This window comes from Myotis nattereri (assembly GCF_964212035.1).
Source record: "Myotis nattereri genome assembly, chromosome: 12".
Lineage (NCBI taxonomy): Eukaryota > Metazoa > Chordata > Mammalia > Chiroptera > Vespertilionidae > Myotis > Myotis nattereri.
The window spans coordinates 22,798,026-22,820,118 of NC_138087.1; the positions used below are offsets into that span (position 1 = coordinate 22,798,026).

The 22,093-nt window shown below is 43.1% G+C and overlaps 1 protein-coding gene across 1 annotated transcript in view; it reads left to right on the plus strand.

Annotated features, from left to right (window-relative positions):
• SLC24A2 (solute carrier family 24 member 2) overlaps window positions 1-15,923 on the plus strand; it is a 219,735-nt gene extending 203,812 nt beyond the window's left edge. The window contains exons 10-12 of the mRNA XM_081104263.1: window positions 3,143-3,232; window positions 11,136-11,302; window positions 15,241-15,923. Coding sequence (XP_080960389.1) covers window positions 3,143-3,232; window positions 11,136-11,302; window positions 15,241-15,490 — 507 coding nt within the window. The 3' untranslated portion in view covers window positions 15,491-15,923. The remainder of the gene's footprint in view (window positions 1-3,142; window positions 3,233-11,135; window positions 11,303-15,240) is intronic.
• The last annotated feature ends 6,170 nt before the right edge of the window (window positions 15,924-22,093 follow it).

Here is a 22,093-nt window from a genome sequence, read left to right on the forward strand (position 1 = left end):
CTCGTTCAAGACCTGGGTACAGAGTAGGTGCCAGGTTTACCTACCCCTAGTTAATGATGAAGACCTGAAAAGTCACCCGAAAAAGTTATTTTTAACCCTTTTTTAATGATCCCCAAATATTACACTAGATCAAGGTACATTTCAGTGCTCATTCATTACTAATGGGCTTCTTGATTAAGAATCATAAGCACCAAGTTTTGAATTCGAGAGGTTTTCACTAATACTGATTTGAACTTAATTGCTTTAAATCCTTAGTCTGATGCCTGACTTTCTACCTTTTGACTGGGAATGGTCTATGGTTCAGGGATATTTTTTAGATGAGAAATATATTCAAATGACTTGATTCTGAGTTGTGACATTACATCATTGAGCAGACATGCAAAGTTATAAAAAATAATAACTACATACTTAGTAAATGAGCTAAGCTGGATAGGGAGCGATCTATGAAATGAGGACCCTCCCGGGGTACCCAGTACAGGTGCCATCCCATCAACTATGGAGATGATGCTCCGTTCCCCTCAACAGGATGCTCAGAATCAAGCTCACTGACTGCTGTTCGGCCACATGTGTGGCCCCGCCCTTCTCTTCCCTGTGTCAGAGTGGGGCCATAGGAGATGAAACCCTCTTCGCACTTGGGATCCCGGAACAGTGACCTGTGACCAGAGAAAAAGGATGAAGACTGGAATCAGCTAAATGCCTTGCAGGGGAAACTTGATTTCTTAGCAGTGGCAATCCCAAGGCTCAGGGAATCTGGCCTCCAGGATCCAGCTGAACTCCCAGTTTTAAAGGAATTTGCTTTCTAACGTGAATATCTCCAATGATCCCACTTCTGGAAATATATCCTAAAAACCCCAAAACACCAACCAGAAAGATGATATGCACCCCTATGTTCATAGCAGCATTATTTACAATAGCTAAGATTTGGAAACAGCACAGGTGCCCATTAGTAGGTAAGAGGATAAAAAAGCTGTGGGACATTTACACTATGGAATACTATGCAGCTGTAAAACAGGAGGGAAGGAATCTCTTACCCTTTGGGACAGCATAGATGGACCTGGAAAATATTATGCTAAGTGAAATAAGCCAATCTGAAAAAGATAATTATCACGTGATCTTACTTATTTGTGGAATCCAATGAACAAAATGAATTGGCCAACTAAATAAGACCCGAAGCATGAAGGCATGAAACAGACTGACATACCTTGATGTGGGGTTGGAGACAGAAGAAGAGATAAACCAAAGAACTTATATACTTATATGCATAGCCCACAGACACGGGCAATAGCATAGTGAAGACCTGGGAGGTGGGTAGGAGCTAGAAGGACAGGGATAAGGAGGAAGGGGGGAATGGGAGATATCCATAATACTATCAACAATAAAAAATATATTTAAAGTGAATGTCTCAATCTCCACTTTGAAAAATGGATTTCTTTTTCCCATAACCTGTTAAACTGCTCACATCCCCAAAGGGGTCTGAATCTTTGACCAAAATATTTGCGAGATGGTAGAGGTGGGTGGCAGTATTTGAGAATAAGCTTGTGGCTACTCACTGTGGCCTGCTGTCTCCCCAGTTTCATCAAGCCCACTGGTCTGCCCGATAGCCCAGCTAACGAATGACCCCAGAAAAGCCACAGTCATTCAAAGAGAGGCATGATTATTGTGAAATTTAACAGAACTGTGTGAATGACAATAAAAGCATATTGAAAACTTGAAATTAGTAAAGAGAACATAAGCCTGGTTTAGAGCGATAGAGACTGTGTTCATCTTATGGATATTCAAAAGATTACCGTGCACAAGTTTATCTTTTCCTTTTAATGGATTTCTCAGAAGCCATAGCAAAAAGTGTTCTACATGATTGCCCAAGGTCAGCCCTTCAGACAGCTGAGATAGCTTTCATCCCAGGCAACTCCGGGATTCATTTCTCTGGACAAAATTGGATGGCATTATCAAAGCAAAAAATAGATTGTTTCTCAAAGTAGAAAGCTTTGAAATAAAAAGTGTTTGGCAATAACAGGTGATAGGCTCTTAAAACATTTTGCAAAAAGGGCCTCCACAGAAAAACCACTAACGATAGGGCAAGCCTGGATTTCCCTACGGTGGGGTCAGGTAAGAAACACTGCATTTTGAGTGTCTGATTCCGGCTGATGTTTGAAGGAAACTTTAAAAGCGCTCATACTTACAGAGTCATCGAACAGACTGTCAAACCTCAGAGGGAAGGCAGGGGAGGGTGGGTGTGGGGAGGGGGAAATAAGAGGTCAACCAAAGAACATGTATGCATATAAGCATAACCAATGGACAGACAATGGGGGTGGGGTGAAGGCCAAGGCTGGGGTGCAGGGGCAAGCTCGGAGAGGACAATGGGGAGGAAGGGGGACCTATGTAATACTTTCAACAATAAAGAATTTTTTAAAGTGCTTGTACTGTAAGCCTGAGATTGCACAAAGTCCAGCGGTAAAGACAGATTGGACATAATTAAGGATGGAGAACATCCCAGGAGTGTCCACTCTGCCACCCCCATGGAAAGACATACAGTTGGGCATCTGTGTGTCCTGTCCCTATGAGTGGTTCAAATGTCCCCGACTGGCCATGATCAGGGATCTATAGAAACCATGGTGATGGCTTTTTCGGTGTGGTTTTTCCTGACCACTCGTGCGACTGTAAGATGAGCCACTTTGTTTTTGAATTCTTCCTGTTTCTTGTACAATGTAATTAATCCCATAGGTTTTGTGGTATGTGGATTATTATGATGCATGGGTTGAAGTAATAGAAACTGATTCTGATGAACTTGAGCGGAAGAAAGAAAAGGGAGCAGGAGAGGGAGGGAGGATGTGGGGTGGTTAATAGGTTGAAGGCGAGGCTGAGAAACCAGGCCTTGGGAAGGGCATCTGAGCATCCAGCAGCAGGAGAAGACATTCTCTTCAGGAAAGTTCCATCTCAGGCACTAGCTTTGCAATGATTTGGCTCTAACCAAGTTCAAATTCCCCGAGAATCTTACTGTCCCAGCTTGCCCAGGGGTGGTCAGGGCCTTTTGATTGCCAGCCCTACCAAGACGGCCAGCTGCTTCGGTGGATTTAGCTTTGGACTGTCAGATCCACTCAGCTGATAGAACTGACGCTCTCGCCTCTCCCTGGTTCTCTTTCAGTCAGCAAGGAAGTTTTTCCCCATCACGTTCTTCGGCGCCATCACCTGGATCGCAATATTCTCTTACTTAATGGTCTGGTGGGCACACCAGGTAAGACCTTGACCGTGATGCCATCTGCCTGGTGTTGCTAAGTTGTTAATCAGTGTGCTTGCTTTCCGAGACTGTCACAGCAGTATTGTGTCTGACGAGACCATTTAAATATTCCAGGACTAAAGGAATTTGCCCCACTTAACTTTCCCGTGTCTCCTGGCCTTTCCCTGGATTGTGAGGTCAGAAAGCTCCGGTCAGGCATGTGGAGGAAGGAAGGCAACCCGAGCTGCTTCTGGCCCGCTGCAGCCTGAAACCAAGCCGGCTCAGGCCTGGGAGGGATGTTGAGGTTCTGCCTGACTCGGTAGCCCTAACTTTCTCTTCGGGAGTTAACCGGCCTTCCTTTTTTTTTTTTTTTTTTTTAGTTAATCCTCACCCATTGATTTTTTTATTATTACTTTAATTTTATTGGGGTGACATTATGAACATATAGGTTTCATGTGTGGATTACTAATTTACAAAATCTGTATATAGGACCATGTGCCCACCACCCAAAGTCAAATCCTCTCCTGTCACGTCATATTAAGACCCCTTTCTTCCCCCACCCTCTCCCTCTGGCAACCGCCACACTCTGTTCGTGCACATTAGTTTCAGTTTCATATTCCACATATGAGTTAAATCATATACTTCTTAGCTTTCTCTGTTTGACTTATTTCACTTCGCATAATGTTCTCAAGGCCCATCCATGTTGTTGTAAATGGCGCTATTTCCTTCTTCCTTACGGCTGTGTAGTACTCCATTGGGATGGTGAGGTTTTGCCTGAATCAGTAGCACTTACTTTCTCTTCGGGAGTTAACCAGCCTTCTTTTTTTGTTGATCCTCACCCGTTAATTTTTAGAGAGAGTAGAAGGGAGGGGGAGAGACAAAGAGAAACATCGATGTGAGAGAGACACATTGATTGGTTGCCTCCCACTCATGCCCCAACCAGGGCCATGCCCTGGACCAGAATCGAACCCAGGACCCTTCAGTCTGTGGGCCAACGCTCTGTCCACTGAGCTAAACCAGCTAGGGCCAGCCTTTCTTTTTTTCAATTACATTTGACAATCAGTATTATTTTGTATTAGTTTCAGGTATACAATCACATACTTCACAAAGTATTCCCCATCATATTTCTAGTAATCACCTGGCACTGTACACAGTTATTACAATATTATTTACTATATTCCCATGCTGTATATTACATCCCATGACTATTTTGTAACTACCAATTTGTACTTCTTAATCCCTTCATCTTTTTCACCCAGGCCCCCAACACCCTCTTGCCTCTTGCAGCCATCAGTCTGTTCTTTGTACCTATGAGTCTGTTTCTGTTTTGTTTGCTCATTTATATTGTTCTTTAGATTCCACATGTAAGTGAAATCATATGATATTTGTCTTTTTCTGACTGACTTATTTCACTTAGCATAATACCCTCTAGGTCCTTCCATGTTGCCACAAATGGTAAGATTTCTTTTTAATTTTTTTATGTCCAAGTAATGTTCCATTGTATATATATATACTACAGCTTTTTTATCCACTCTTCTATTGATGGGCTTTTGGGTTGCTTCCATATCTTGGCTATTGTAAATAATGCTGCAGTGAACATAGGGGTACATATATTCTTTCGAATTAGTGTTTCGGGTTCCTTTGGATATAGACCCAGAAGTGGAATCGCTGGGTCATAAGGCAGTTCCATTGGCTCTTAGGAAAAGACCAGTCATCATGCCTATCACAAGACTAAACTCTCAGTAAGTGTTTGTTTTAACACGTGAATGAAAGAATGAGATGCGAAAGAAGAGAAAATAGTGGTAACCATTATTGATTGTGTACTGTGTGCCAGGCAACTCACATCCTTTTGTCCTTATAATCTTGACAATAACCCTTCACAATTTGTCCATAAATGCAAATCCTATGAGGGAGGACCTATTATTCTTCACAGTTTACAGTTAAAAGAGTTAAGCTTAAAGTTCATGAGAAAATTGCCCAGGATCATATAGGTAGTAAATAGCAGACCTGAGAGTCTAACCCCTGCTCTGAAACTCCAGAACTTATGCTTTTAATCTCAATTATAAATTACCTAAATTACAAACTGCCCACTTGGATCCTTTGTTTCATTATTATATTAGCCTTCACATTATTATACTTTTAAACATAAGTAAAATATAGCAATTTGAAATAAGGAAATATATTCCTTCAAGAATATATATGGAAAGATATCTCAACAAATGGTGCTGGAATAACTGGGTTTCCATATGGCAAAATAAATGAGTTTAGATTAGAACCTATTTTCAAACCTATATACCTGATAAAGCACTGTATCCAGGATATACTAGTATAAAAATCCCCTAAAGCTCAATAATAAGAAGGCAAGCAGACGGCATCCTAATTTTGAAGATGGGTGAAAGATTTGAATAGCTATGTCACCAAAGAAGATATGCAAATAGCTAATAAACATAAGAAAAGATGCTCAACATCATTATTCCTTAGAGAACTGCATATCGAAACCACAATGAGATACCACTTCACAGTCACTAAGATGGATGGATGTAATTAAAAAGACAGCCCAAAACAAGTGTTAGGAAGACTGTGTAGAAATTGGAACCCTTTTATATTGCTGGTAAGAATGTAAAATAGTGCAGTCACCTTAAAAAGCAGTTTGGCAGCTCCACAAAATTTTAAGTATAGAGTTACCATATGATCAGTGATTCCACTCTTGATGTATACCCAAGAGAAAAGAGAACATCTACACAGAAATGTGTACACACATATCCATAGCAGTATTATTCACAGTAGCCAAAGCTGTAAACAACCCAGATGTCTATCAACTGATGAACAGGTAAGTAAAATGTGATCGATCTATATGATGGAATAATATTTCACAATAAAAAGGAATGAAGTATTGATACATGTTACAATGTGAATGAACCTCTAAATTTTATGCTAAGTGAAGAAAAGCCAGTCACCAAAGATCATGTGTTATGTGACTCCATTTATATGAAATGTAAAAAAATAGTCCAATCTATAGAGACAGAAAGTAGGTTAATGGGTGCCTTGGTTTGGGGAAGGAGACGGGGAAATGGGGAGAGACTGATAATAGATATAGAGTTTCTTCTTGGGAATGAAAAGGAATTATGCCCTGAGCAGTGGTTAGAGCAACAGCCCACACACAGAAGGGTCTCGGGTTCGATTCCACATCAAGGGCACGTACCTGTGTTGCAGGTTCGATCCCTGGCCCTGATTGGGGCACATGCAGGAGGCAATCAATCTCTCACATCTGTGTTTCTCTCTCTCTTTCTTTCTTTTTCTCTCTCTTCCTCTCTCTCTCTCCCTCCCTCCCTCCCTCCCTCCCTCTCTCTGCCTCCCTCCCTCCTTTACTCCCTCCTTCCCTGCCTTCCTCTCTCCTTCTCCCCTTCTCTCTCCCCCTCCCTTCCATTTTCTCTAAAAATCAATGGAAAAAATATCCTCAAGTGAGGATATTTTTTTTAAAGGAATTTAGGGAATCACTAACAAAATTTACTGAAAATATTGGCTGATATACCCAAAGTTATTCCTACAAGGTATTTTATATTATTACTATCACAGTTATCTTTTTTTTTAAAATATATTTTATTGATTTTTTTACAGAGAGGAAGGGAGAGAGATAGAGAGTTAGAAACATCGATGAGAGAGAAACATCGATCAGCTGCCTCCTGCACATCTCCCACTGGGGAGGTGCCCGCAACCCAGGTACATGCCCTTGACCGGAATCGAACCCGGGACCTTTCAGTCCGCAAGCCGACGCTCTATCCACTGAGCCAAACCGGTTTTGGCACTATCACAGTTATCTTAATGACATTTGACTTCAGATTATTCTTCTTGGATATTTCCTCAAAATCACGGTCCCCTGAAGAAGTTCTTTTTGCCACTAAGTCATTATTTTCCATATTCATTGAGAGACAGTTGCTACCAATTCCTGGCAAAAAAATTACTGCAGAGGTGGGCTGCTTCTCAGCCTTCAGATTTCCAGGCTAAAATGATGGCTTTTCCTAATAATCATTTTTATTCTTTCATGCACTGATAATGAAAAAGTGGGGGTTTTCACTTGCTGGAATACGTTGTTTTATAGCTACTTCTCTTTGCCATCCTAGAAAACATTATTGTACAGGCTTTCACCATTTTCTTTTCAGTGCTCATCTTTACTCCACAATCTTCTTTCCTTTTCATTCTCTTGTAGAAAAACATAAACAAAATGCCTGGAACAATAATAATTACAGAAAGTCCCAGAAATATAAAGAGAAGCCTCGCTTTCCAATAATAGATGAGAAGTTTCTCTTTCTTTCCTCCCATAGAAATGTGTTTCTCTTTCAAAACATCCACACAGCTGATCACAGTAGCAGACTCTGTTCTGAGAAGTGTAGCTCAAATTCTAATGTTTGTACTTTTGAACTCTAAAAGCTATAAAAATAGCGAGAATACCACTTAGTCCTCAACTGTTTTGGTGTCCACAGTTTTACCAATAATAAATCCTATTTGATACCCTTATTTGACTACTATTTGGCCAAAAGGAGTGCCCTTTACATAAAATGCTTTATGCATATTTCCCTTTGTATTTGTTCTTTTTACATAGTTTTTGCGTCGTGTATCTTTTTCTTAGTAGATTTCATGGGTGCTGAAAACCTGTGGTTAAAATCTATACTGCATCTAGTATGAAAAGTTAATTCTAAAAGTCAACTAGGACCCTATGTCTCTGTTTAGCCAATATGACATTTTTGCAAATCTTCCTTAAACCAAGGCAGGGAACTGCATCACAGAATATTAGGAACAGCGCAGGATTTGGATTCTGAGTGCTTCTATCATTTGCTTTTATTAAAAATCAAGGAAATCCGCTCCCCGAGAGGCTCCTGGTGTCCTTTTTAGCTCTAACTTTCTCTGATGCTCCCCAAAGTGATCTGGATGCTATCCCATCCATGCACCCATCACCTTGCCTCTGGGTAGCCAGAAGTCCCTGCAGTGAAATTCACTCAAAACGAGCTTAAGTAGAAATTGTCCTTCAGTAAAAGTGTTTCTAGAGCCACACAGATTCATCGTAGGTTTGATGAACAATGAAAATTCTTCATTATTTGTGTGATTTCCTACACTGTGGACTAACCCCACTAAACCAACTTCCGCTTCTGCTGGCTGTACATTGATAAATGGGAAAGGGAAAGGAAAAATGTCTGAGTTATCATAGCTCATATTTATGGGACATTTACTTTACGTCTGGCGATGTGTTATTTGCTTTATAAGCATCATCACATATAATTATCACAACTCTAAGGTGGATGTTATTAACCCCATTTCACAGATGGGAAAAACTGAGCCTCAGGGAAACTGGCTAGTTGCACTAGGAGTGATAGGCTAGGATTTGCACACAGAGTTCTTTGTATCCCAAGCCAACACTCTTACCCACACCACCACTCTGATTCCTGCATTTTTCTGTCTGCCCTGGCATTCAAACTCCACATGTAAATTGATTTTGAAATAGTCACCGCTTTAGAACTCCCTCTAAGAAGTTAAATTATTACGAATATTAAATAGATGGGAACTCATTGAGGGTGACAACCATTTAGTCAGCTTCTTTGAAAACGTTTCACTCCAAATCTAACAAAAATAAGTCATCAGGGAGAACATTTTGCTCAAATAGGGCACTTAAGTTTTTCTAGGGGAATCAGTGAAAGACATGCTAAAAAGGGGGCATATGAAATACTTTCAACAATAAAGATTTAAAAAAGAAAAACATGCTAGTAAAATCACCTACGTGTGCAGCTTGCTTTGTTTATTCAGCAGCTATGCAAGCTGTGCTCTGAGTAATAGGAAGGCCATAGCAATAAGGCAACCACCCTTTGTGCATGGAGCTTCCTTTCTCATGGGAGCCGGGAATTCGTGCACCTTGAGGACAGGGCAGACTAGTGCTACTCACCAGTCTCTGGAGCAGGCATGACCAGCAAAATAAAAATAACTCCCAACTATGCTTTTAAGCTAGTGAGAACTAAGCTATCACTTATAAGTCAAAAGAGGGATTTAGAAATGTGCTTATTCTATTCCCTGAAAATCTTTAAACTTACATCCAACTTCGGTCCTTTAAGTTTTTTTCAAAACTTGTGGACATCATCAGGTAGGCTGTTGGAAACCAAGTTGAAAGCATTATCTTAAAGATTTTCAGAAGTCCCCAAAAGACAAACAAGTTGCTCAAGAGAATGGAGGAGCTTCCATGTGAGGCTAGACCAGGGGTGGGCAAACTTTTTGACTCGAGGGCCACAATGGGTTCTTAAACTGGACCGGAGGGCCGGAACAAAAGCATGGATGGAGTGTTTGTGTGAACTAATATAAATTCAAAGTAAACATCATTACATAAAAGGGTACGGTCTTTTTTTTTTTTTTTTTTTTTTTTTTTTAGTTTTATTCATTTCAAACGGGCCGGATCCAGCCCGCGGGCCGTAGTTTGCCCACGGCTGGGCTAGACCAATCATGTCAAACTCAAAGGCTAACACGGGCCAAATAAACAAGGTTTAAGTTTATGTGGGCTGCAAAAAAACCAAAAGCTTCAATTTTCATAGAACCATAGGTTTATTTTGATAGAGACATGCTGAATACAAAGGGCTGAGATAAATGAGTAATTGTTAACATAAAATAATAGAACATTTTAATAAAAATTAATATTTTTTTCTTGAACATTAACTTACCAGACACTGAATATAACTGCACAAATTAATAAGCGTAACGCAAATAAACCTATTTTTCCTGTTCTCCGAAAGCAAAATATTTCCTGTTGCACACACCAAACAAGTCAGTCCAAGACTAATGATGTGGCAATCGGCTGCTAAAATATTCGCTGCTAGTATTAGTGGAGAGAAATGATGCGCCTGTGGGTAAGGTGTATAAGTGAAATGAATGCAACACGATTATAGTAATCAGTCATTAGCAAATGTTGTAGTTCGTTATTAATTATGTATAACAGGATATTGTAAAAATTAAGTTACCAAATTTTTATTAAAACGTTTCTTACATACCGTTATATTGGCTGGTCCGCAAAAATATTCATTGTGGGCCGCATCCGGGCCTCAAGTTTGACATGCTTGGGCTAGAGACCAACTATGCATGATCGAACTTATCAGTCTGTAAAAGTCAAGACCAAAAGAAAGTATAATTGCTCCTCTGGCCTTTCAATAATGTGTGCCATTTACTAAGGGCTTTTCCACAAATTATCACTTAGTCTTCACAACCACCTTGAAGGTGGGTATGACCCTCACCACTTTATACGTAGATGAGAAAGGGAGGATCCAGCACATTGCACAATGCAGTCATTTAGCAATAGGTCAAGCACTTAATAAATGCCAGCCCGTAGATCAGGTCCTCTGATTCCCTAAACGATGGTTTCTTCATTGCTGCCTTGCTGATTTACAGTTCTGTATTATCAAAGCAAAATCAGCCAGAATCAAGTTTCCTCTGGAAATGGTAGTTTTAAGTGTTTAAGAGGAGGTTATGGACACTAGGATATGTTCAGGAAATGTGGGGGTGCTGGATGTAACTCTTTAACCTTCAATGGTAAATCCAAGGACATCTGCCACAGAATTTGGTGCCATTGCCAGGCACTGACCAGTTGGTTTATTTTAACTATTTTCTGCTTCCTCTGCCCAATCTTAGTAAACCATACAGAGGCTTCCCTGTGTAGCCTTTTCTGAGATTATCTGTCTAAACCTTATGTGAATATTCCCAATCTCTTGGGTCTGAGTATCATTAACATATAAACTCTATGGCAATGATTGTAGCTTATTCCTCTTTATCATTTCAGTGCTCAGCACAGCCCAGAGAAGGAACTCATTAAAAGGGTGTTGCATTGAAATGTTTGTGGTTTGAGTGGTTTTGTGACTACAAACTCTCACATGTTTGTCCCTGTCATCACTTTTAGGTTGGAGAGACAATTGGCATTAGTGAGGAGATTATGGGTCTGACCATCTTGGCTGCTGGGACCTCCATCCCTGATCTTATCACCAGTGTCATCGTGGCCCGGAAGGGGCTTGGGGACATGGCTGTATCCAGCTCTGTCGGAAGCAACATTTTTGACATCACCGTAGGGTAAGTAGAGACAGTTCTAGAAAGATGCACATCAGCTTCATCGCTGTCTTTGCTTCTGTGAAGACATGACCAGGATCTCTGAGCCCAACACTAACCGATGTGAGTAGGAAGTAAAGACTGAGAGTACCATTTGGTGTCACCGATTCCATTTTTCATTTTCAGAAAACTTAATGAGGAGTAAGTTATCCCTAGACAGGCAGAAACACATACCTGTGTACGGAGTGAATGTTGTAGGAAGTATTTTAAGAGAATTTCACTTCTGTGATTGCATTGGCTACATGTTCTGTGATCATTCAATAGGCAGGCATGTCTGAGATGATCTAGTAGTTTCACTATATGTTTTTTCATATTCTAATTCTAAATAAAGTCCTTATAGATCTCAGGTAAGATTTGGATTATAAAGCAGATTGGAACAAACAGAGACCCGGCAAAAATATCTCATCTCCTTCCTTTGAAAGGGCTAGCAGGTTAGCATTATCATTTGTTTATCTGTGCTGGTGAAGATGTGCTAGGTGTTTTGAAAGTCAGAAGATGAGATCTGTTCTCACAGTTCAGCAGGCTGGAGTTCTCAATGGGAATAACCTCTGAAGTGGCTCACACTGGGGAGGGGGCTGTTACTTCTGTCATTTTATGTAACAGTCAAAAGTAAAGTTAGTCAGATAAAGAGCCTTCAGTGGCAGCCCCCTGAGAAAGTCAAACATGGGGTGTTCTCCTGTATTCCCAGGAGAACTGGGCTCTTGACACGTGAATCTGGAAACTCGCTAAAATGGATCTGCTCTCTCATTGAACACTTTAGATATTGTTCTCTCTTACACCTCTCCATCACCTAATATATATGATAGTAATTTTTCATTCAGTGTCTACGATGTGCATGGTACATACATTTTTACCCATTTAAACCACACAGAGATTCATAAGGTATTTTATCATCCTTGTTTTTCAGATAAGGAAACTGAAGGGTGCAGAGTTCATAGTAAAAGAGGTAGCTGGGATTTGAAGAGTCTGTGCTTTCAAATGTAGACCATCTGTACATAAATCCTGCCTTGAGCTTCCACTGTCTAAACCACCTTTAAGTTCCAAAGGTGCCCTCTCCTGCCATACTTCCTTTCTTGACTGGCCCCTGTCACTCAAGAGCCCTCCCTGCCTGGAAAACTCCAACTTATCCTTCCAATGTCAACTAAAATAAGGGCTTCTCTGATTCTCTTGGGCCTGAACTCTTGTCATGGTCATGTACATCAGTCTGCCAGCTAAACTGAAATCCCCAAGAGCAAGAACTCACCAAAGCCTAATACATTGTCTAATGCATAGTAGTGGCTGGACAAATGTTTGCAGGATGGATGGATGGATGGATGGATGGATGGATGGATGGATGGACAGACGGACAGACAGATGCCTTGAAAGGTGTATGTTTCAAAGGAAGGGTATCCCTAATATAAATAGTATTTCTCAGTTCAGCTACCTACAATAGAGTAGTTTTCTTGGCCAATCTCTTATAAAAAGGGAAACAAAATGTTCTATAGTATAAAAGAGAAAATCCTAAAAACTGGGGAAAATTACAATTGTTCTAAGTCATATTTGTCAAGTTTTTTAAAAATAAATATTCTAGGAAATTGCAAAATGTTTTTTGTTCATAGTTCTTAAATTGTATATTTAGTAACAAATGAAAGTTGAAAGAAAAATCACCCCTAATCCAAAAGTAACCCAAGAACAACATTAGCGTTTGTATATTTTCTTCCAAATATTTCACAGTTTTCTTAAGGAATATTCAGTTTTATCTTCTTAGAGGGCTTTTCTTTTTCCATTTTAAAGGCATTTATGCCTGGCATGGGGTAGGCATCTATTAGCAAATTAGTAAATCAACCATTTTTCTAAGCTTCTTCATAGCTCTCATAATTAACATTTTATGGCTCTAAAATATCCCATGCTGTTGTTTTTCAGTTTAACCATTATCCTTTAGTAAGGCTTTTCTATATTTTCTAATTTGCTGCTATTATGAGTGTTTCTATGAACCGTTTTATGCAGAAAAAAAACTCCTCTTTTAATCATTTTAAATAGGATAAATTCTTTCAAGAAATATTGATGAGCTAAAGATTATGAGCATCTTAATGGCTATTGATGTATATTTTCCCAAAAGTCTTTCCCAAGAGTTTATACCAATTTACAATGTTTTGGTAAAAGTTCATAGTCTTGCTTTTATTTTCTTTTACTTAAGATTATTACATATTCATGGAAAGGGTTTAGACAATACATATAAAGCATAAATACAAATCACTGATAATTTATCACTACCTAACAAGTTCCCTATTATTAGAGATTAAGGTATACCCAGTTTTTCACTACTCAAAATAACACAAATTATCATTTTTCTGGATAAAGTTATATCTGCATTTTGAATTATTCACTGTGCTCCATCCCTGACAATAGAACTGATAGGTCAAAGGTATGAAAAATGTCATTTTTCCCAAAGGGTTTTTGCCTATTTGTGGTGCCATTGACCACCTCTTTACCAGAACTACTCTGAGTGTGTGTGTGTGTGAGTGTGTGTGTGGCTTAACAAGCTATGGAAAGTGTGTAAATAGAATTGCCCAGGGCAAGTCCCAGGAGAGGTTTTGGTATCATCAACACCAGCACTCCCCTCCCCTTTGCTGACTTCCCATTGCTGACGGCAGGGTGCCGGCGTGCCCCCTCCTGCTGAGAGCTGGAATTGCCCCCATTCCCTGCAGTGGCTGAGTGGAACCCTCCCCTCCTGACATCTCCACTGAAGTAAGCACCTCCTAGACAGCTTCTTGTGAGCAAAGTGCCTGTAAATGATCACCATGAGGCAGTTATCAATCACTTCAGCATGGCCCAGGTTAACACATGTTCCTGGATGGGGACCCGCATGTGCCAGGCTCTGGGAGTTCAAAGATACGTACATATGGGCTCTACCTTCACATGCACTCTCTCCAGCAGAGGAGACGGGTGTAAACTCACTGTCCCTTTGCTCATTGTTTCTCTCAAGCTCCGTGCTTCTCCTTTGGAGAGCGTTGTGTTTGGAGAGGGTGCTTCCTCTTCCACACAGCTGAGGCCAGGCCGAAACGGAACCTCCCTGAGCCCTAGGCTGTGCAGAGGGCTCAGCCCCTGGGTGGCAGGGTTCGGTTTCCCCAGAGTCCCACGTTTCCAGCCACGTTCCCTCCAGAGGGGCCTAGCCCACTCTCATGGTGCACCTGGCAGCTAGCTCCTCTCCTGTCTTCAGAGTCGCCATTCTGGTTAGGAAACAAAAGATGTTTCCATATGTTAAGCCAAATGCAAAAGTAGATAACAGGGATAAAAATCCATAATAAAGTTTTTTTAAATCACATCACGAATGTAAGATACTGCCTTCCTCAGACCTTTCAGAAAGGTCATTTTTAGTGAAGAGGGTGTCCCATCTTTTCCAACATAAACTTCAGGCAGCCCCATGGCATTGGCCCCACCATCAGCATTCATCTTCACTAGCTTTTTAGGTTGTTAATTAAGTCATTGCCATTTCTCTCTCCATTTAGAAAGAATAACTCTTCCATCTTCACTGCTGATTTCCATATCTTTTCTCCGTTTGTCTTCTCCTCTCACCCGAATGCTCCAGGTCACCCCTGGAGGTCTGAGAGTGGCATTTCCATCTCAACTAGGGATGATTATTTCAAAACCCATTCAGAAATCGCCTGCCGCAGTCATGTCTTTGACCGGATCCGAGTGGAGAACACATTCTCTCCATGCTCCCTCACTCGGTGGGGACGTAGATAAAGGTTTTTAAAACTCGCCTGACTTCCTTTGTGACTTCCGGGCCAGCCCTGCCCAAGTCCTAGTGAGCCTAACAAGACACCCCTTTCCCAGCATCGATTCCACGAAGCTAAGGTAACCTCACCTGCCTCCTCCACCCTGTCCGCCTGCCCCTGCCAACCCTGTCGTCTCGCCCGCAGGCTCCCGCTGCCCTGGCTCCTGTACACCATGATCCACAGGTTCCGGCCGGTGGCCGTGAGCAGCAATGGCCTCTTCTGTGCCATCGTCCTGCTCTTCATCATGCTGCTCTTCGTCATCCTCTCCATCGCCCTCTGCAAGTGGCGGATGAACAAAGTGCTGGGCTTCATCATGTTCGGCCTCTACTTCGTGTTCCTCGTGCTCAGCGTCCTCCTCGAAAACCGGATTCTCATGTGCCCGATCTCCATCTAGAGGGAAAGCCAGAGCTTGAACCAGCAGCCGGGTGGGCCACCCCCACCCCGCTCTGGGTTCTAGACTCCCTGATGTCTGGAGAAGAGGCAGCGGGCACCCAGCCCGGGCATGTGGCGGGTCCCTCCATGGAGGACGTGAGGAGGGGTAGACCCACAAGGACCCGCCGCTTCACAGGCTGCTGCCACCCTTGCCTGCTGACATGGCTTCATGCGAGAGGCAGAGGGAACTGTCCATCCGAGGCTTCTCTGCGCTCACCACTGACAGGTACTCCTCGCTGGTCGGAGGTACATTCTCGGTAATGATGCAAACAAGGACAGAGCTGCGTGTATGCCTATACGATATACAGAGTATAAATAGATGCACATGAGCACACCGCCTGTTCCTGTACTATACCTCTCCTTCCACACCTATAGAGTAATACACACCTGTACACAAACACAAAGAAACACCATATATATAAAATTATATATATATAAATACACATGCATCTTTTCAGGGATAGCTCTAATATATTTATAGTATCTATTTGAAGAGGGGCATCAACCTTCTGTGTGAGCTTTACCTCTTAAGGGCAAGAGGTACACCAATGGAATCATTGCTGTGACCTTCTGCCTACCTTGGACTTCCTGGGATCCTGCCGGGTAAGGGGGATGCTTCAGGGACATAGGTTTCAGGAGAGAGGGCTGGGTGGAGAGGGTCTGTCGTGGTCCTGGGTTGAGCCCTCCAAACATTTCCACAAGCCAAACAAAGAAGACGCTCTGCCCACCCCACAGGGTTACCTGGGACAGAAGGAGGTCAAACCCAGATTTGGTGGACACTGGTTTGGGGGCAGAGGGACGGTAACCAGGGTTGTTGTTTTTGGTTTGTTTTAAATATATATACTGCCCCAGCATGCAAGTAGAAACTATGATTGCAAACCAAATTAGCACTCTTCTAGGACAGCGAGACTATATAAAATGAACCTCTGCTGTTCCCATGCATGTCCCATTGCCATCAAAAGAAGGGAGGCAAGTTGTCATAGATGCAGTTGTCATTTAGACACATTTTGATGCTAAGGGCTCTCATATAATCCAAATGCTGCCCTCAGAGCCTGGATATATAATAAGAAATTCCATCCAGTAGAGGCGCTTAGTGAGACTTGCCACCTACTGGGAATGGAAAGCATAGCTCTTTAAAGCATCTTCCAGTGTGGTCATAAAGGGCTTCGGTGTCTGAAGTAATCATTACTCCTTAAATAGAGCTCAGTTGACTCTGACCAATACTGCTTGGGTTGAGGCAGCGTAAAGATGTTTGGGAAGGAATTTGCACACGAGGAATGTTTCTGAGTCCTCGGTGGAGGGGTGCCAAGACCAGGATTTGGTTAACGTGTATGCACCATCCATGTTTCTCCTGCCATCGGGACCCACCTGGGACTCTCTCTAGCTTACAGAGTACACAGAAGGCTATACTCGACAGCTTCTTCACACTGGCCTCCAGCCAGCCCCGCCAAGGTGTTGATTTCCTGATTTTGCTCAGCATTCATGGGGTAGTTTCATTCCATTCATGCAGCGCCCCCAGGTTCTGTTTGACACCGTGTATGATTTCTCAGATCTATGTGAATAGAAAATAAAACCAGCAGGAAAAAAAATGGCCTACTACATTGATGGAAAATATGCAGTTTTTCATTTCCCCGAGTCACCCTTTTCCTAAAATCAGTTGAAAAAGTCCATTGAGGATGGCTCATTCTTTCGTACTCATCCTACACCTAAGCTGGCACACACCCCATCTGGGGGCTCTCCCACTCGTGTTCTCGGCTCCAGTCTATTGTGCCACTGACACTGCTGTGATTGAGTTGTGAGCGCAGACCTCCTAGCACAGGGAGACAGGATGCAGACAGAACTCAGCGCTGAGAAAAAGAGGAATGGGCCCTGGCATCCAGATCAAGCTCAGTATTCCTTCCGCAAACCTCAGCTCACTGCACAGGGCCTGGCAGTAACAGCCAGTGCCCGTCCTTGCTCCTCACCCACATGCAAAAAGCACTTCTCAGGGAGGCCCCCTGGGAGGACAAGCCGGAGCCCAGGAGGCAGCCTCTCAGGTCTCCCCAGCGCGGCAGGGTCTGCCTTTCAGTTGTGTGAGGTAAACCTGCATCTCCTTCCTCAAGGGCAACATTCTGTTTTGAGGCAAGAATTTGTGCTGGTTCCCCAGAGTGAAGGAGAATAAGTGAACTTTTCGTGAAAAGCTCTGCTTGTCTTCCCTGTGTGTGACTTGAAGGGGCGCTCGCAGAGTTGGTTATTGCATGGATGTGTATTATTGACGGGTTTGTTATGTGAAAGAAGGTTTGAGTAGGTGACTTTGACTCCACCGCAGATAGACTGTAAAACCGGAAAGGATGAGGGAGATCCGGTGCAGCCCTGTTCTTCCTCCAGCACTTCCTAGTGCTCCCCTCATCCCCTCCCACCCCCCCCACCCCCGCCGCACCCCCACCCCGCCTCCTCGCTTCTTCCCATTAGACCCCAGATCACAGCGAAGACTCATCCAAGCAGCCAAGGAGCATTTCGCTTGCCTGGGAGCTCCATGGCATAGGGACCCTTGAGGCCATTCATGAAGATCTGTACCTGAGAAGTCACACTCTCAAGGCCCAGTCCCCACCCCCGTGGCGCACACTGCAGCGTGGTGTACAGGCACCGTCTCCTGCCCCTGTGGGCCCCTCGCTATGTGTCTGTGAGGTTAAGTGTTGGGCTACGGTGAATCCAGAGAGAAGTGTACGGGGTACAATAGATCTTTAAAGGCGTAAAGATCATTCCCATAAGGAAGTTTCTTTCCTAAGTAGATCACCTCTACTGCCTCTTCTGCATGCCTGTGTGTATACATATATAAACATATATCTTTATAGCAGATCTATATGTGTATACACAACACGACCACTTACATCCTCACCCTCTTAGCCAATCACATTCAGGATTCAAAAGCAGGGAGCACACGTTTGCCAAAGTGAAGGAAGGAGAGTCGTGCTCACCAACAACTCAAGGGAACATTTCCTCCTGCCCTCCCAGGGTTTGTTCTGTGCACATGCACATCTCGACATACACACATGTGCCCAACCCATGTATTTCCCCTCCCCGAGAGTATAGATTCACAGCCTTCCAGCCATGCCCCTAGTGCTGATGGAGAGACAAAAATACACAACAGAAAAGTACAAGCGGGGAAATAATTTGCACTGCAGATACTCTTCGCTTCCCTGGAGCAGGGTATAAAATAATGCCAAAAATTCAAGAGCCCACTTCTTACTGCTCAATCTAAAATAAAGGAGCTGCACCATTTACCCACGGTGAAGGGCACAGGTCTTGCTGTCACCTCCCCGCCGCCCTAGGCAGCCTCAGGACAGGAGAGCAGCTTGGCTCAAACTGAGAATGCCCAAACGGAACCTTCTAATTGGGAACTCCCCCGCCGAGTCCAGCCGCCCTCTGAACCCGAGGAGCTCCTGAAGAACTGAAGCTGGGGATTAGATGGTGTTCCGCTCAGGCCGTGGGCTGAGCCGAGCAGTGACAGATCCGGAAAGCACAGGCCCTGTGCAGGGAAGGAGAGGGAGTGTCGCTTATCAATTTGGCGGATGCGGAAGACTATCCTAAAGCCTTTTCAGACGGTTCAGGGGAAATGCTTTGTAAGGCTTTTAACAAGCGGCACCTGACAAGGCCCATTATTATTTACTTTCTAGGGAAGACTCAGATCAGGTGGTTTAGAGCCTTTTCAGCAAAACACAGCTGCCTTGCTAATGAGACATTGGATAATAGTAAAGTACATCCATTCCTGGGCAGGGAGAGAGTTGGCAAACTCCCCACCATTGCTCGCAGCTCTTAAACCAACTCTTCTGTAAAGGGAGGTAGGAGGTGAGCTCTGAAGGGAGCCCCCTCCCCCACCGCCTTCACAGAAAGCTGACCAAGGAAATGACAGCAGACAGGGCTGCTGGCCAGGCAGAAAGATAGAGGAGATGGAACTTCTGTTAAGTGCTTCGCTGAAATGATTGGCTTGGACTGTCTGACATGGGTCCTATGACCGATCTGCATACAGGCATTTCAAAACACTCCAGTAAGCTTTATTCTTTACCTCTACCAGCGCACACACACACACACACACACACACACACACACGAGAGTATGAGGGTGCCATACTTCCTTGTACCTAGGCAGATTGCTACTCCATTAGTTAAGTGGCCATATTATAAGCGTCAGTCCTGTTCCAAAAGAAATAAAGAAAATATCCTCAGGATGATTTCTGGAGAAGTCAGCTGTCCCCTGAAAGCTCATTATAGACGCTAATACTCATCCTTGCTAAGCCAGATCTCACATAACCACTGGCTTAATATTTTTAAAGACACACCCTCAACTCTTATAGCTTCCCCAGCAATACTGTCTTCAATTAGGGCTTATCATTAAGAGGGAGTTAATGTGGGAAGAATAAAGAAAGGAGAAATCAAGTTAGCTTTACTGGATTCCCAAGAAAGTAGGTGGCACACTGATGTATACCCCCAGGTAGTTAAAAATAATTACAACATTCAGGCTTTTTTAAACCAGTTACAAGAGTCCCAGATTTAAAATGTTTCCCTTCACAAGGAGGCCTTGGGGAAGGTAGGTAATATGCCCCTGGTTTGCTGTCTCTTTAACTTTAGCTTCTTGCCTCTGAATCTTTGTGTTTCTCTTTTAATCTCACTTCTTCGTAATCTCTGAAATGGATAGCAGACAAGAAAAGCAATAAAGGGCACTCACAACCAACTAAACTCATTTCTTATCATTACATCATCCCAATGTTCGTTTCCCTTCACTGGGCTGTGGCGAATGGGGACTGTAGGCATCTGTGGTAGTTGTAGGCACACTCACGTTTGCTATGGAAGTAACACGAGCTTTCCACCGAGACCCCGCCCACACACACACAATGTGTGCACTGTCATTTTACACCCCTTCCACGCACAGCCCATCAGTCATGCTCAGAACGACCTGAATTTCACAGTCGTCTTTACTCTGGCTAGTGACAATTGTCTTTCAAACGAGAGAAAGCGCTACTCAGGACACACCGATCGACCACTTAGTCATTTTTTTAGAGACGAAAATGACCCTGTAGTTATGACTGGATAGACAACTGTGTTCGAATGTGTGAGAGACTGCGCAACATCAGATGATCTAAACCAAAACACTTCCGCCAAATGATTGGTGGACAGACTGGAAAACAGATAAATACCGAAGTTTGGAAAAGGGTTATGGGGTTTGCATGGGGTTTGCTAAAGGCTTAATTCTGTTAAGAGTTTCTCCAACTTATTACCTTAATCTAAAGGACTCCCTCTTGTGGGAGAGGGGTCCCAGCACAGACATGCCTGGTGTAACCCAGTTCCATCAACTAACATTAACAGCCATCGGCATCAGAAAAGTTTCCTTCCAGGTGAAATCTTGCCCTTCAAATCGATGACTTCACCTGTGTTTTTCTTTTTGGCAGAAAAGAACTGCATGTGGGCACTCTTTCTATTTACCCTTGACACAGTTAGGAGTCACCACTATGTAATCCTTTATTTTCATCAAAACTGACTTTAGATTAGTATTTTTGCATCATTTTTTCTAACCTTCTTCATAAACGTTACAATTCTTCTCTATTAAACCTAATTTATAAATCCTTGATGTTGCTCTTAAATTATGGAACCTTATGACTAATCATGACGCCAGTATGACGTCTGACCACACCTGGATTACAGCCTCGAACCTAACCCTCTGCTCCCTCTTTATGCACCCATCTGTGGCCCTTACCTTTCAGGAAATCATACTTCTTTACTCACTCACATTAATCTTGGTTCCCTGGGACTCCTGTATCTTTCTCTCTCTCTCAGTTTGCCCAGTGCATTTGAATAGGTGTCTTACCGACTAGGAGCCACTCTCCGCTTGGCCTTATGGAACCTCCATCTGTTTATTCCAACCCCAGGTCCAGTTTTCAAGTCCAGGTTGGACCCAGTGCTTAGTCCCCTTCAAGGTTCTCCCCACCAGCACCCCCAGTTTACTCGCACTTGGCCAGTTTAATGAGCATTTCTCCACCTCCTGAATGTGAATATTCAAAAACACTAGACTCCTGCCCCCAGCAACTTAGGCTTTGCATAACTGACTACTTGGGTTGGGAGGGAATCCTTCCTAATTGCTACTAAACTGTGAACAGAATTCACAATCACAAGACAGCAGAGTCGCAGAAATGACCTGGGCACACACACAGGCATTTATCCTCCTGTGAAAAGTGTGAACAGTGGGTGCAGCATTATCTCGAGGCCTTGGAAAGGTCAAGTTCCTGAGCTTCGTTTTACGGTTATAATCCCACACTCACAGGGAACTCAGAATGGGGGAGGCACCACTGGAGATCATTCAGAAACTCCGGACCTGCATTGGCTTACCCAAAAGCAATTTATATTTTCAGTTTAAATAGGAAACAGGGGCAATGGTTGGACCGCCTCTTACCACTCAGTATTGCAGCGCATTTACTTCCTTGTGTGGTAGGTTGGGTGGGAATTGTAAGGTTGTTGATTGGCGTCCTGGCCCAGGAAAATGGGTGCCAGATGTGCACATGCTCCTGCATGCTCACATACGGGGTTGCCCAGTC